Raw genomic sequence first — 16,916 nt, 5'->3', positions numbered from 1 at the left:
AGAACGACGTACAGGTACGTCGTTTTGCCTGTAGCTGCCGCCCAGCCATAGTACATTGCGGTCGGGTGGGCGGGAAGTAGTTAAGGACAAAGGCAGCAAATGTACATGATGGGTATAGTGCATTTCTCTCTGAAAATCTGAGTAAAATGGGTCGTTCCAGACATTGTTCAGAAGAACAGCATACTTTGATTAAAAAGTTGATTAGAGAGGGGAAAACATACAAAGTACAGAAACTGATAGGCTGCTCAGCTAAAATGATCTAAAATGGCAACCAAAGCCAGAAAGACATAGAGGGAAACTGAAAACTATCATTCGAATGGATCGAAGAATAGCCAAAATGGCAAAGACTCAGCCAATGATCAGCTCCAGGGTGATCAAAGAAGTCCTAAAGTTGCCTGTGTGTTCTGTAACAATTAAGAAGACGCCTATGTGAAGCCAAGCTATCAGCAAGAAGCCTCCGCAAAATCCCACGGTTGAAAAAAACGACGTGCTGAAGAGGTTACAATTTGCCAAAGAGCACATTGACTGGCCTAAAGAGAAATGGTGCAACATTTCGTGTAAGCATCATGATATAGGGGCATTTCTCATACTATGTTGTTAGGCCTATTTATCGCATACCAGGGATCATGGAACAATTTGAATACATCAGAATACTTAAAGAGGTCGTGTTGCCTTATGCCGAAGAGGAAATGCCCTTGAAATGGATGTTTCGACAAGACAACGACCAAAAACACACCAGTAAACGTGCAACATCTTGGTTCCAGACCAACAAGATTAACGTTATGGAGTGGCCAGCCCAATCCCCGGATCTTAATCCAATAGAAAACTTGGGGGGGGGTGACATAAAAAAATGCTGTTTATGAGATAAAAACAGGAAGTGGGGGGGGGGGGGGGGTGACATAAAAAAATGCTGTTTATGAGATAAAAACAGGAAGTGTAGAGGAATTTTACTGCAATTGCCCATGGCTGGAATACCTGTTCACAGGTGCCAGAAGTTGATCGACTCCATGCAACACAGATGTACAGCAGTTCGCAAACAGTGGTTATACAACTAAATATTAGTTCAGTGATTCACAGGAAAGCTAAATCTTCAAGCATTTTTCAGTTTATAGAGTAAGACTTCATTCACACTAGTGTTTCTTTTAAGCTAAAAAAAATCCCGGAAAAAACACTGGTAATAACGTTTTTTAGTAGCATTTAGGAGCATTAGAATTTTATTAGCGTTTTTACAGTACATGTAGTAAAAAAAAAAAAAAAAAAAAAAAAAGAACTAAAAAAAAAAAGCTTTTAGGAGTGTTTAGGAGCAGTGTGTTTTTGTATTCTGCTAGAAATATGCTCCCAAAAAGGCTACAAAAACAACTTTTTGTTTCTGCTCCTAAACTCTTCTAGCCTAAAATAATGTGCATTGACACACATGACAACACTATTTAGCTTCTAGGAGCAGAAAAAATGCTAGTGTGCATGGAGTGTAAATGTTTGAGTTTGTAAAGAAAAATGTAGACACAGCTAATTTTTTTTGAACAGCCCAAAATTTAAATATTTTTCTTCATGTTTTGATTTGGAATAGAATGCAGTGTTAGCAATGCATTTGTGTGTATGGAAATAAAAGCTACTATAAGGATTTTTTAACACAACTGTAGATGGTGTTCAGCAGTGTTAGAATCAGGAGACCTGACCAAGGAGGGATCACAAGATATACAAAGAACCGCCTGTTCTAGAAATCCAGAATGCATCCCTGGTGATAATCTGCCAAGGAATGGACCCATCTAGGAAGGGTAAAAATTCCTGTCAGGCATCTGATGGGGAAGTAGAATGATCAGGTCAAAATCCTTACAGGTAGACACACAGATTTGTTGAGGAACTAGAACCACAACAACACAATAAGGGACTGAGGTGGACTAAGAAGAGATGAGAGAAAGGGAGGTGGGGGTTCCAGGAAGAAGAGACTGGTAACTCCCTATCTGATGACAGAGGGCCTAAGGGTAACCATGCTGTGGACCCCTACACCGCAGAGCTACTATATGCTGGATAGCGCCAGCTAAAGGTTACGGGCAGCTGCCAATGCCAAAAACTGTCAGTGCAAGACTTCCCTGGAGAAGTTGTCCACCCAGGCCCAGAATGAATGCTCTCTTGACTGGTGGTTGAGTTTCTCACTATGAGGATGGAAGATAAAAGGGATTAGGCATAGAGTTTTAGGATGTGCCTACTCTAGAAGTTGATGGAGGACAAACATTTGATTGACCTTTCCTTGGACTTCTGTTAAGGCAAGCAACTGCTTTGGTGATGACAGAAAAGTCTGAAGAGGCAGTGTTCCTCGAGGACCAGATAAGCAAGGTGTTCCTGGGAGGCATTTGCCTTATTTTGAGTGCTCTGTGCATCTGAATGGACAGCAAACCCATACAGGGCAAACATCTCTAACACAGTACAGGACAAAGGCTAGATGTTCATGGACACTGGGTTACAGGCTGGTGATTGGACACTGGTAAATCCTTTAAGGATACATACACTGGACATCCCTTGTAACCCTACATTACTTCATGAGTTCTCAGTTTTGTAGCAAGCAATCCAGAATATTACGAGAAAGGAGGGAAGGGCCTGTGTCCTGTACTATATTGCAAGATATGGAGTTTACAGGCAAGTTAAAATTCCTTTTGTATTAGTCACACAGTACAGAACACAGGCTAATATTCATAGACCCCAGGCTACCAAGCAATGAATAAGAAGGGTGGGCAACAAGGCAAACAGAACTGTGTCGACAAGCCCAACAACAACCAGGGTCAACAGACCCAATTCAGAGTGATGGTGAAAGAATCTTGTGGCCCTAAAGCTGCATCTGTAGAAGACTGGACATCTACCTGGTAGAACTTTGAAAAGGTATTAACAGAAGACCAGGGGGGTGTCAGTCTCACAGAACTGAGCATTAGAGGCTTGACGTCAGAATTCCCAGGAAATGCCTACCAATCAATTTGAGTGATTGTGTACAGGGGGAGAGGATTCCCTCATCTGCTGTCAGGAGGAGGTATCGAGTGAGTGCAGACAGATGCTCTTTAGTAACATGTAACACCATAAATGCGAATTTAACATATTACCAAAACTGTACACACACACACACACACACACACACACACACACACACACAGTAGGTCGAATTTTTTTTCTAAGCAGATACACTTAAAAACTATAGAAGAAACCAGTACTCATGTATAAGCATTTGAACTGAAAAGCCAAATAAGAAGTATAGCCTACCGTCTCCTGAAAGCTTCAAGATGTGTTTTCAGCATCAAGAGGCCTCTTTCTATTATGGTGAGGCTTGACTGTGCATCCTGCTCAAGGTTACCAGAAGCAATCATAAGGCTTTCCATACACTTACTAATGAATTCATGCTCTTTTTCTAGTCCAGTTTTTCCTGCAAAAAAAAAATTATTACAAAGCAAATTAATAACAAACATAAAATGCAATATCTAAAACCGATCTCTTTTGGCAGTCAAAATCTCATTCTCACCATTGATATAATAGGAGTTGATATACTGGATAGCAGCACGGCTTACATCTCCACTGTGGGCTCTCAGTGCAATGCCCCAAAACTGGTCCATGCCACACAGCTGAATAAAAACAAAAAAGTTTTCAATGGATTGTACGTGTGTCAACTAGGGTGATTAGAATAGTAGTACTTCAATAATGTATGGAACAGCATAGAATTCAGAAGCCTGTCATGTCAATCTATGAGTTAGTTGATATGGGAGTAAAAAGAGATTTACATAAACTGACATTAGTAGTAAAGGTTCTAAAGAGCCAGGCATCATCTGTCATTTTTGTTGGTATTCTGGCTACCCAACAACTGGAACCTGCCCAGCCTTACTATAAATAGTAATCAATACTCACCTCAGAATTTGAACCCCCATCATAAGCACTGGTTGCTAGGCGAGCAAGATTACAAAGGTGCTGAAAAAGGTTCAGTCCTGTCATGCTGATTGTTTCAGGTTTTAGCTGGGGCATCTACATATAAAAAATACATATATTTCAAGACAGCACTAGCACTGTTGTCAGCAAAGGAAACAGAATCCATCTACAGGTGAATTACCTTTTCCAGAAACAGATGTTTATAGGTCTCCATTCCCATAGCATGCTGATCCTTGCTGCGCACCTGATTTAAAAACCAGTGTAATGCATCATCATAGCACTCCAGGTCTTCTACGAGGCAGTGCCATAAGATGTCTACCTGCTCCAAACTTAGCCCTATAAAGAAAAAAAAAATGTGAAGCAAGACAGCAAAATCTCTAATATGCTAACAGTCAAGTTACATTAGAACATCAGCATGGGGAAGGATTACAGTGCCTCAGTCAGACTTCAGAGTTGTCAAGCTTGCCCGCACTGTGGAGATTCCCCCTCCTCCCAACTTCCTATGCCAAGCATGTAACAAAGGCAGTAGATATTTCCATAAAGCAAGGGGTAATTCCCCCTTAAACAGTTACCACTGAACCTAGTGTACCTATTGGAGGACAGCCCTAATAACTGTTTCAGCAACAATGGTAAAATCTGAATCTACACTTACTTTCTGCCCTGATCATAATATTCATCATGACAATTACTGGTCATATACAAGCATTATAATTCAAAACACATACGGAAATGGTCTGGTGATCCCAGTGTTGAGAAAACACACGTCAAAAACTGAAGCCGTACTTGAACCTCAGCACTGTGGCTGTACCTGTAATAGTAAAAATGACAAATAGGATAATAAAAATACAAAAATAAATTACAATGGCATACTTATAACATATCCAAGTCTAGCTAAAATGTTCTTAGAAAACTTAATTTCTAACACACTTACAAAACATGTTTGTGCCTCCCATCACGGATTGATTGGATATAGTGCACCAGATTATCAAAGAAAAGCTTCATCATATTGAGTTCCTTCTCTGCCCACCTAAAAAGAAAATTATATGTTTTATACATGAAACATTATACTGTAAAAAGGAAAAATTACCGTGGAAATATAAAGAACAACCGGAAACACTTAGCAGTGTATTTGTTAACAACTGATGTTTATGTCTTGTTTGACAACTTTAAAGCAGAACTGTCAAGTATCCCAATAATTAGTTATTTTACAAAAAAATATAATGGCCCAAAGCCTATGATTTTAGTGTTTTGTACACTAACATAATTATCTATTACATTTTATTTTGTTAACATTTAAAAGAACAACCACACAGGTATAAGCTGTTGTATAACCACAGTGCTTTAAAAAAACTTGGCCTCAGCAGCAGTCACTTGGGTTGAGGAATGGTCCAAACAACAAATTGTAAAAAAGAGTTTCCAAAAAAAGGTAAATCCTCTGTAGAGGCACCCAGTGATCCCACATCTCAAACTCCCTTGAAAACCACACCCTGATCTGACTCCAGAAAAGTAATACTTCCCACAGAGAACCATCATGCTGTATCGTTACAATGCAACCTCCAACTTTGCCAGCAGATGGCAAAGCCTGCACTATCCAACTGCAGATTTCTGGACTGGGGATCCCTCTGTTTAATTACATCATCTAAGTATCCAGTAGAGCCACTCTCATATTAAAAAAAAACAGAAGCAAAAAAAAAAAACCTTTTGAAAAAAAAAAGCTATGCATGAAATACTCTTGCAACTGCCCTTAGCCAATAAAGTGAAAAGGGTCAGCACTGGAAATGCACTAAGATATTCAGTCAATAAATCCTATCCAAATTTACCAAATCCAACCAGCTAATACCAGAGGACACTACTGGCAATGCTTTCTGCCTGAAAATGATTTCTATTTTTATGGAAAATGCAACATCCAAGAATCACCCATTCCAGAGCTGATCTGCAATGACAGACTCGAAAAGTGGTTCCAGCCTTTCTTCAAACGTAAATCATATGCATATGAATATTTAGGAGATGGAGTTTCCCCAACAAAAATATACAGTGATACAGACATATAACAACATTTAAAGCTCAACTCTGGGCAAATAAGAAATTAATCCTTGCAGTGGGGCTTGTGCAACGGTTAATTGCTCAGTTGTCTAGGGAAACAAGGAATGATACTTAAGTGATATTAAAGGCATTTACTTTTTGTTTAAATAAACTAACAAACAAGTCACACTCACCTGCTCTGTGCAGTTGTTTCGGGGGGTCCCCCACTGGCACTCCTGCCCCCCCCCCCCCCGAGTGACCCCAAAGAAAGTAGCTCAGCCTTGACCCCCTCTCCTGACTGGCTGTGATTGACAGCAGCGGAGCCAACGGCTCCCACTGCTGTCTCAGCCAATGAGAAGGGAGTGTTCCCTGCGAGCTGAGAGTCTCATGGACATGACTGGAATGCGATGGGGCTCGGGTAAGCATGGGAGGGGGGGGGCTGCTGCACACAGCAGGTTTTTTTACCTTCATGCATAGAATGCATGAAGTTAAAAAACCTTGAGTGTTTACAACCACTTAAACCAATCCTCTCGCTGCTCCCTGCAACCTCAGCACCCCTGCATTCTAACAGTCTACAGTCCTAACATCATGACTAGACCCCTGCTCTGGACTTGGATGCTGAGGGACAGTCCACCGTCAAAGTGTAGTGGAATGGAGCAGTGGATCAGCCAAGTAAAATTACTAGACAAAACAAGCTATGAACCCTTGCAATTTGCTGCAAGAGATCATTTTATTTTTTTATGCCTGGAAATGGGCTTTATCATAGAAGTAAAATTAAGAGAAATTAATATAGATTCCTACTGACTTAATGAAGTGATCAAAGATGTAGTTATTATCAGGCTATTTCTACTATAATAAAAAAACAACCTACATTGTGATCCAGTGGGTATCATAACTGCTTCCGAACTGCTGAAAGGTCCCAAATAATTTAGGCAAAAGTCTTAGAGACACAACAACAGACCTAGAAAGGACAGAAAAAGAAAGAAAAAAAAATCACTTTACTGGGGCATTCAAAGCTCAAATATCTCTAATGCACAAAGTATTAAGGGCCAATTCACACCAGTGCGTTGATCTGTGTGTTAGCGCAGCTGTAAAACTCAGATCAATGGAAGGACATCTGAAAAACAATAATTTCCAATGTGTCCTATTCACACCATAATGCTGCGATGACCTGCGTTGCGCTAAAATGCAACATGCAACGGATGTAAGCAGATGTCAACACAATGCACAGAATATCCTGTGAAAATGCAATATGCTTTAACGCACACTAAAATGCAAGTCATCTGACATAAAAAATGTAAGTCGACGGACGTCAAAATGTATGTCAACGGATGTCAGTGCGTGACTAAAATGGATGGAAATGTGCATCCATTTTCTATACATTTTAGTGCAAGTTAGTGTGATTTGGTCCTAAGACTTGCAGGACAGATATAACGCAAATAGCTGTACTATTCCAAGGTCAATAAAGGGCCAGTTCCCTTAAAATGATTATTTTATTACTTAGCTGAGCACCAGCTTCATAAATGGTGTCTGGGACCTGTCTTTGCTGCAAGATGGGAAGTGAAGGAAAATCTCACCAATAGAACACAGATAGCAAAAACACCTGACAAAGGTTATAAACCTCCTTTACTCTATGCAAAATGAAAAAAAGTTTTGTCTTTAGTTCTACTTTTACACTTCCTGTGTCACTCAATGGATAAGAAAGAAATACACTTTGTGCCGTAAAAAGCTGTAACAATAATGCACTAAAATGTACAATAAGAAAACCAGAGCAGTACACGTTTATGCTATAGGTACATTGTACAATTTATTCTGCAGAGATAAATCATACCATTATCGTTGAGGTTAATGTAACCGCTATAAATGTGAAATATTTGTGTTTCACCTACCTGTTATTAGCAAGGTTTTCCAAGCAGCCCTCAATGAAACGCATTCTAATCTGCCTGTCTGTAAACCAGCAAACCAAGGAACAAAGAAGCTTCTCTGCTTCATTGATTAAACCCTCAGATAGGTGAACCTACAGCATATAAACAGAGTTGGTTACACGCAATGTCTGAGCATATAGAGTCCTCAGACTGGTGATATCACATGGACTCACAGCATCCTCATCTTGAACAAGATCCCACAGGAGAGTATTCCCTTTCTTGCATACGTTATCCAAGTTGATGTCCATCACCGCATTACTGTTGTACTGGTGTTTATGTACAGAGGGACCTGAACAACCAATAATAAGTAAAAACAGAACAGAGTAAAGAGAACAAAAAGGTGTATACAGCAGCACAACATTACTACATTACTCACACCAGAAACCGCACGTAACTGCACATTTCTTCCTTGTACCTATGCATGCATTTGATGCGTGTTTTACATGCAGTTGATGCGCACTTTTCTATCTGCATTTCAATTGTGAGGTCACTTTTCTTTCCTTGGGCTTTTATGTGCACTGTGATGAGTTGCAGTGCGTTTGCAGTGTGGAAAAATGCAGCATGCTGTACTTTTCTCCATTGCACTGCACTGCAATGGTGCAATCTATGGCCACAGGATAGTCTGGATTTTGGACTCTCTATGCAGTTGGAGTGCAGTCCAAAATGTAACCAACTGCATCCCATTGCGTTAGATGTGAAAGGGTCGTAACTTTACTTTCCCTGCAAAACTGCAAAAGGCATTATGATAAATTATCTGATGATTTTTAAATCTATTAAAAGGAATTAAAGTTATTGCAAGGAAAACTTTTTTTTTTTTTTTAAATGGTGCCGCAGTTTTTACAGCCATTTCCTCCTGACATCAGGATTAATAACCTAGCTGAGTTACCCAAATAACAAAACAATGTAAAATTTAAACAGAACCTATCAAAGAACTGATACCTGCCCAGGCAAAGATCTAGTATTTACTTGCAACGCAACCCCCTCTTTTTTATGTTACCAAAAACTGGGTATAATATTGTGTATGTACTCTAAGCCTCATTTTATATGTTTCCTAAAAATATGCTTTTGATAAATAGCTGAAGAAATATGCAACATAAAAAACTGCAACTACGATTGTTTTATTTTACTTTAGATAGATAGATAGATGAATAAATAGATATATGGATATATATAATGTTCTGGGGGTTTTAAGTAATTAAAAAAAAAAAGGCAGATTTTTACATGTATGCAAAGAATGGAAAAAAAAAAAAAAAAACTCTGGAGCAGAAGTGGTTAAACTTACATGCAACTAGTGTAAAATCTGAATTTAACTAGCAGTTCCCCATAACACACCACTCACACAGGAGCGTGAGGGGGACTGGGGACCAATCAGGGGTGCCAAATGCAAGTGTGTTGACAATGGGCATGCAGATAGGAGATGAGAAAGGAAAAGAATGAGCAACGGTATAACCCTCATCAGTTTCTTGCTGCTTCTTCACTGTCCAATCTGAAAGCTGGCAATTTCTATTTCTCTATCACCTGGTTGTGTACTGTGTGATGGGGCTGTGAAAGTATCAGGAAAATATGGATACAAATACAAACCCTTTGGAAGGTAAAACAGCTCCCATAAATTTATTTCTTCTGTGTATTTAGCAGCTTTCCTGATGTTTTCTGCATTAAAAACGGATCACATGCATGCATGCAAGTGTAATGATACTATCTAAACCTGCAAACACTACACTGGTGATGTGTTAAAGAACAACTCTTACCTTGACTCAGATGTTCATGATAAATAGAAGCTAAATTGGGTAGGTGCTGCTGAAGATGTGAGGTTAGCTCAGCATGGGAATTAATCTGTACAAGTTCTTCCTCGCAGCCAGACTCTTCACCATCAAAGTCCGCCATGTTTTTCTCAGACTTAGCACTTACTTGTGAGCTACTACAACTCACATCATCTGCACTCAACATGTCATCTACCATGTGCCTGGAAGGAAGGAAAATTGGTGCAATGCTCACTTGCTACGATAAGTTAGTCAGATCTAACAGTAATAAAGCTCTGATCAAGCAAGCCAACAATGGTAACTTTACAACCAAGTATAAGGCCTCATTTGCACGGGTGCAAGGACTACTACACATATGCAGAGGGCTGTATTTACCCACCTAAAAAGCACAGGTGGTCTCTGAAACAGAGTGCAACTACTCTGTTCAAAGTAAAGACAGAGGGGAAGATTATCACTCAAATCCCTGAGTATACATCCAAGCAGGACCGTTGCACTGCTCAAAAAGCAGTCAGTCTCTAATGTGCACTCAGGGATAAACTTTGAGATCTGCAAAGCTCTCCACTTGCCATTGATTTGAATAGCCTGAATACATGGACTACCTGTACCTCTTTGGCAAGTAAATACAGCCCTTTTCATCGGTATACAGGTCTGTGTATCCATGTGAATGACACCTTAAAGCAGAGTTCCAGGTTAACTAAAAAAAAAATAAAAGTCAGAAGCTACAAAAACCTGCTGACTTTTAAAATACAGACACCTGTCGCTCGGTCCAGCAGTGTCCTCACCACGGCTAGTTTCACCAGCCATCTGCTCTCCCCAGCACCAGCATCTTCAGTGTGGGCACCTGGCTGTGACAGCTTGTGGCTTCACAGCCCGGTGCCGACAGCGCATGTGCGAGTAGCACTGAGCTTTGTGAATGGTCCCGTAGTCTTCTGGGACCTGTCACGTGTCCCAGGAGACTATGAGGAGGACAATTTCCGCTTCCGATCGCCTTAGGCGATCGCAACGGAAGTGGGAGCAGGTACCTGTCAAATTCAGGTACCCCCTCCCATGTATGTACTTGTAGGTACCCGATATGCCAATATGTACTGGCCCCATTAATCACAATGCTTGTGAAAGAACTGAGACATATTCTGCTAAATGATCACACAATGTAATCTCTGCACGCTTTGTTTTGAAAAAATGAATTTTAAATCAGGAGAGATTTGTGCTTGCCTCTCCTGGTGATATATTTGAAACTATCAAAGCAACAGTTACATTTAACAAAGAAAAAATATATCATGTTACAGTGATAAATCTGGATGTTAATCCATTATTATTATTAACATACAGCATTAAAACATACCGATGGAAACCGTAATCAATAACCCCCACTAAGATAAAAATTAAATTGCACATTATGTGTCTCAAAGAGGTGTCTGATTTGGATTGTACAGAAAGAAGTTTAAATTAGCAAAATCATAAAATTACTTACCCCTCATGGTGGTGGTGGTGATGGTGGTGGTGGTGGTGATGATGGTGGTGGTGATGCTGAGGGCCAATAAACCGTCGGCAGTTGAACAGCTCATTCCCGATAGTCTCTCCCAGGAAGTCTCCGCTGCGGGCGATGCAGGTGTCATGAGAGCCTTGCATGTGGCCGCCACTCATCTCCCCCGTCATATCATGCTCAGGCTCTTCAGAGTGGGAGCAGGGATCCAAGATGCGAATGCGACTATCACCTGGTTGAACAGACTCGGAATTAAAAACCAGGTCCTTGCATGTGCCATTGCTTGTTGCACCTATATCCGCTGTCCCCTGGGGCTCCCCCAAACAAATACCCGCTTGCGACTCCAATTTTCTCTTCTGTAGGTCAACTACTCTGCTGCTTTTCGAAGGGTTGTGAGAATGCTCCTCTTCTTCCTCCTCCTCTTTTAAGGCTTCCATATCTGCTATGTCCTCTGAATGAACCTCGCTGCCCGGGCTGCCTGCAGACTGACTGGCATGACTGGAATTGACCTCATTGCTTGAGCCATCGCTGTGCCCACTGCTACTCCCTGGCCCACTGCTGGCATCTTCACCACTGTTTGCGGTTTCATCTGAACTCCCTTGCATAGATTCCTGATAGATCAGAAAGAAACATGAGTCAGGGACTGTGCCAAAAAAAGGAGACATTTTAGAATGTGGCCTGAGGTGGCTCTGGGTACCCTACAAAATTAGGTAAAATAAGTATTGAACACATCTCCATTTTTCTCAGTAAATATATTTCTAAAGGTGCAAATGGACATAAAATGTTCACATGTCGGTAACAACCCATGCAATCCATACATACAAAGAAACCAAAACAAATAAGTTCAGAAATTAACCACTTGTTCTCCAGAGGATTTACCCCCCTTAATGACCAGGCCTCTTTTTGCTACTCTGCGCTGAACTAATTCAACTGATAATTGCGCGGTCATGCAATGCTGTACCCAAAAAAAATTTACATACTTTTTTTTCACACAAATAGAGCTTTCTTTCGCTGGTATTTGATCACCTGTGTGCTTTTTATTTTTCGCGCTATAAACAAAAAAAGACCGAAAATTTTGAAGAAAAACTATATTTTTTACTTTCGGCTACAAAAAATATATAGTAAACTCAAAGTTATAAATTTAGGCCAAAATTTATTCTGCTACATGCTTTTGGTAAAAAAAATCCTAATAAGTGTATATTGATTGCTTTGTGTGAACATTATAGCGTCTACAAACTATGGTATAGATACTGCAATTTACGCCATTTTTTTTTTATATACAGCGCTGCACTAGTTTAACGGACAATTCGGTACATAAATTAAATTTATGTCCTTTTTTTCACACAAATAGAGCCTTCTTTTGGTGGTATTTGATCACCTGTTCGCTTTTTATTTTTGGCGCTATAAACAAAAAATTTTTGAAGAAAAAATGTTTTGAAAAAAAACTATTTGCTCATTTCGGTCATAAAAAATATCCAAAAAAACTAAAATTTTGTCATAAATTTAGGCCAAAATGTATTCTGCTACATGTTTTTGGTAAAAAAAAATCCCAATAAGTGTATATTTATTGCTTTGTGTGAAAGTTATAGCGTCTACAAAACTATGGTATAGATAATGGAACTTACACAGCTTTTACTTTCTGGCTGCTTATCACATTTCTTGAGGTGCTAAAATACCAGGACAGTACAAACACCCCAAAATGACCCCTTTTCGGAAAGGAGAAACCCTAAGCTATCTGCTGAGAGGCATATTGAGTCCATGGAAGATTTATTTATTTTCCACAAGTTTCTAGAAAGTGACAAACATTTTATTGTTTTATTTTTTTGCACAAAGTGTGTCATTTAAAAGATTTATTTCTTGCACAAGCCATGGGTATACAGTGGGGATCGAAAGTTTGGGCACCCCAGCTAAAAATTTGTATTAATGTGCATAAAGAAGCCAAGGAAAGATGGAAAAATCTCCAAAAGGCATCAAATTACAGATTAGACATTCTTATAATATATGTCAACAAAAGTTAGATTTTATTTCCATCGTTTACACTTTCAAAATAACAGAAAACAAAAAAATGGCGTCTGCAAAAGTTTGGGCACCCTGCAGACCATATTTGTACAAGTATCTCTTTATAGTGGAATAGTGTACCACAACTCCAGTGTCTGCCAGATCTTTCTGGAGGGATCGTGCAGTCAAACGTGGGTTTTGAATTGTTTTTCTCACAATCCTGCGAGCTGTTCTGTCTGATATTTTTCTTGGTCTTCCAGATCTTGCTTTAACTTCCACTGTTCCTGATGACTGCCATTTCTTAATTACATTCCGAACAGAGGATATTGACATCTGAAAACGCTTTGCTATCTTCTTATAGCCTTCTCCAGCTTTGTGAGCGTCAACTATTTTCAGTTTCAGTTTTCTAGACAACTGCTTAGGTGAACCCATGGTGCTGATTGTTGGGGCAAGGTAAAATGAGTCTGGGCATTTAAAACCTTTGAGATTGACATCACCTGGTCTTCCCAGACGATGATTGAGAACAATCCATGACACTGGCAGGTCTCAGCTTTGCAAAGGGGGCAGTGCATGCTATAAATTCTGCAGGGTGCCCAAACTTTTGCAGACGCCATTTTTTTGTTTTCTGTTATTTTGAAAGTGTAAATGATGGAAGTAAAATCTAACTTTTGTTGACATATTATAAGAATGTCTAATCTGTAATTTGATGCCTTTTGGAGATTTTTCCATCTTTCCTTGGCTTCTTTATGCACAATAATACAAATGTTTAGCTGGGGTGCCCAAATTTTCGATCCCCACTGTATGTGGAATTACACCCCAAAATACATTCTGCTACTTCTACTGAGTATGGGGGTACCACATGTGTGAGACTTTTTGGGAGCCTAGTCACATACAGGAGCCTGAAATCCAATGACCACTTTGAAAGCCTGAAAGTGCGTAACATCCTCATTTCACTTCCTACCTATCACAGTTTTGAAGGCCTTGAAATGCCAGGATAGCACCAAACCCCCCAAATGACCCCTTTTTGGAAAGTAGACACCCCAAGGAATTTTAAAAGAAGCATGGTGAGTATTTTACAGATCATACTGTCAGTGTCCCTGATCACCGCCATGCCAGTTATATGATGACACTGTACTGCACTAGTGACAGTATGTAAAAAAAAATAGTGAAAATTTTTTTAACTTTCCAAAAAATTATGACAAAAAAATACTTCAAAAAACTTGCCGTGCCTCTTATGAAGTACGTCAGACTGTCTACTTTGCAAAAAGTGGTCATTTGGGGGATATCTGTACTGTTCTGACATTCTTGGACCTCAAGAAATTAGATTAGCTGTCAGTACTTCAGGATTGATCAATTTTCAGATCTATACCATAGTTTGTGAACTCTATAACTTTCCTACAAACTAAAAAATACATCCTAATTTGGGTTATTTTCACCAAAGACATGTAGCAGAATACATCTTGACCTAAATTTATGAAGAACAATTATTTATTTGCAAACTTTTATAACAGAAACAAAGAAAAACGTGGGGTTTTTTTTCAAAATGTTGTATGACCGCGCAATTGTCATTCAAAGTGTGAGAGCGCTGAAACCTGAAAAATGGCCTGGGCAGGAAGGGGCAAAAGTGCCCGGTATTGAAATGGTTAAAATATACTGCCCTGCATCCACCCACTTCTAATGGTGGGCACACATTAGGTCACACTTTGCCACATGCACCAGTTCCAAGATTGTACAAATGTCTAAATACTGGCACGCTTGAATAAAAATTGTCCACGTATAAGTGGTACCCCATATGGAAAAAGGATGACACCTAGTTCCAAACTATCTTGCCACTACTCCCCGTGTAGTCTGGGCATCCGGGGGGCTCAATGTGACTATCTTTTCCCTCGTAAATCCAAAACGTATATGTAAAGCCTGCTGCCCTCTCACAGGTCTTATACATCTTGACCCCATATCTGGCACGCTTGCTGGGGGGAACTGTTTGAATGCAAGGCAGCCAGAAAAATGAATGAGGGACTCATCAACGCAGATGTTTTGCTGGAGAGTATAGACATCTGCAAATGTTTGGTTAAGGTGATTTGTGAGGGGCTGAATTTTGTGGAGCAGGTCAAATTCAGGGTCACCTGGAGGACAACAGAGTGTATTGTCGTTGAAATGCATAAAACACATTATACTCTCATATTTATGCCTGGCCATGGCAGCAGAGAACACGGGCATGTGATGAATCGGGTCTGTGGACCAATACAACCGCAATTCATTTTTTTTTTAGTAATGCCCATGTTGAGGGCTAGCCACAAAAAAAATTTTTAATTTGGAACCGTATTGGGTTTCCAATGGAATGGTCTGGCAAGGTTTGAATTTGGGTTGGCGGCGATAAATTGTTGTGCATATAAAATGCTTTGATCAACAATCAATGCATACAGATCTTCCTTGAAAAACAGTTCCAAAAAAATCAATGGGAGTAGTTAAATTTGCTGTTTCCACCTGAATTCCGGGTTGGGCAGTGAATGGGGGGGGGGGGGGGGGGGGGAGTACGGGTGCTGCAGAATTTGTTGGTTGCAAATCGGGATTTCCAAGCACATCCAGAAGGATACTAGGGGCTCTACGGGCCTCTGTGCGAATTCTTGGTGGTTGCGGGACGATACTTGTGCTCGCCACCACACCAGCTTGTACTGCACTTTTGGTACTCACCATGTCACCAAGTGATACTGCAGTGTTGGTATTAATATTATAATACAGGATTTATATAGCGCCAACAGTTTGCTCACCGCTTTACAATATAACGGGAGACAATACAGCAACAATACAGTTCAATACAAGAGGATTAAAGAGGGCCCTGCTCCTTGGATCTAAGAGGTATGTGAAAGACCAGGATGTACTAGGCCGCTGGTGCTCGCCAGTTCAAGAAAGGGGGGGCGTGGCACTAGTACTGGCACTCTGCTGCATATGAGAGTCATCAAAATTTACTGACAAGTGCTAACAGAGATCAGGCCTGATTCTGTGAACACTGCGGTTTTGTGTGCAATGTATCAAATGACAGTGACCTACTGACACTGCACTTGCTGGGGGAGAAGGGCTGATCCTGCTAACGCTGCGTTTTTGGGGACACTAAACTAATGTGAACGCTGGTATAGTGCTGATCTGATCAAAGATATTATACTATACTAGAAATGGAGGTTTATTGTGTATTAGCGTGTTCCTGGCAATCAAGGGGTTAAATGTGATTACTGGTGTACTGATGGGCAATCTGACATTATCTGGGAGGGGCGTGAAAACCACTGGGGCGCGAATCGTGCGTGTGTGTGTGTGCGCATGTGATTTTGTGCACACGTGCCGCCCTGTAGCAGTATTTCTGCTATAGGGTGGTCAGGAAGCGGTTTGTGTTACGTCGCTGCGTTACTTTAACTGACAATTAAATCGGTCATGCAACGCTGCACCCAAATGAAATTTACGTATTTTTTTCCCCCACGAATTGAACTTTCTTTCGGTATTTGATCGCCTGTGCATTTTTTATTTTTATTTTATTAAAAAAAAGCGCCAATTTTGAGGAAAAAAACAATATTTTGGACTTTTTGCTATAAAACATGTCCAGTAAAAAAACTGATTTGACACCAATACAGTGATCAGTGCAAAAAAAAAATTGACACTGTACTAATGGCACTGAGGAGGAAGGGGTTAACATTTGGAGGCAATCAAAGGGTTAACTGTGTGAGGGGAGTGTTTCACTATGGGGCGGGGCAGGTGTTCTTCACAGGAACACACTGATCCAGAAAGCTGAACTCTGATATCTGGAACAGTGTGCTGGAAACTGATAGGGAGGAGAGCTGC

The 16,916-nt window shown here is 40.3% G+C and overlaps 1 protein-coding gene across 5 annotated transcripts in view; it reads right to left on the bottom strand.

The window, feature by feature from the left end:
• USP34 (ubiquitin specific peptidase 34) overlaps positions 1-16,916 on the bottom strand; it is a 244,271-nt gene that overhangs the window by 150,821 nt on the left and 76,534 nt on the right. For 4 of the 5 annotated variants that reach the window (XM_089669184.1, XM_089669187.1, XM_089669185.1 and 1 more), the window contains exons 14-24: positions 11,079-11,701; positions 9,596-9,810; positions 8,021-8,136; positions 7,812-7,939; positions 6,794-6,883; positions 4,832-4,927; positions 4,626-4,708; positions 4,082-4,236; positions 3,883-3,996; positions 3,503-3,602; positions 3,247-3,406 (exon numbers count right to left, since the gene is read on the bottom strand). In XM_089669184.1, the coding sequence (XP_089525310.1) occupies positions 3,247-3,406; positions 3,503-3,602; positions 3,883-3,996; positions 4,082-4,236; positions 4,626-4,708; positions 4,832-4,927; positions 6,794-6,883; positions 7,812-7,939; positions 8,021-8,136; positions 9,596-9,810; positions 11,079-11,701 (1,880 nt within the window). The remainder of the gene's footprint in view (positions 1-3,246; positions 3,407-3,502; positions 3,603-3,882; positions 3,997-4,081; positions 4,237-4,625; positions 4,709-4,831; positions 4,928-6,793; positions 6,884-7,811; positions 7,940-8,020; positions 8,137-9,595; positions 9,811-11,078; positions 11,702-16,916) is intronic. The other variant, XM_089669188.1, reaches the window with a different exon arrangement.

Source organism: Staurois parvus, unplaced genomic scaffold, assembly GCF_062004578.1.
Source record: "Staurois parvus isolate SC_StPar_1 unplaced genomic scaffold, SC_StPar_1.0 ptg000070l, whole genome shotgun sequence".
Taxonomy (NCBI): domain Eukaryota; kingdom Metazoa; phylum Chordata; class Amphibia; order Anura; family Ranidae; genus Staurois; species Staurois parvus.
The sequence above is the reverse complement of the archived record's forward strand: the minus strand, read 5'-3'. Positions and strand labels throughout refer to the sequence as shown.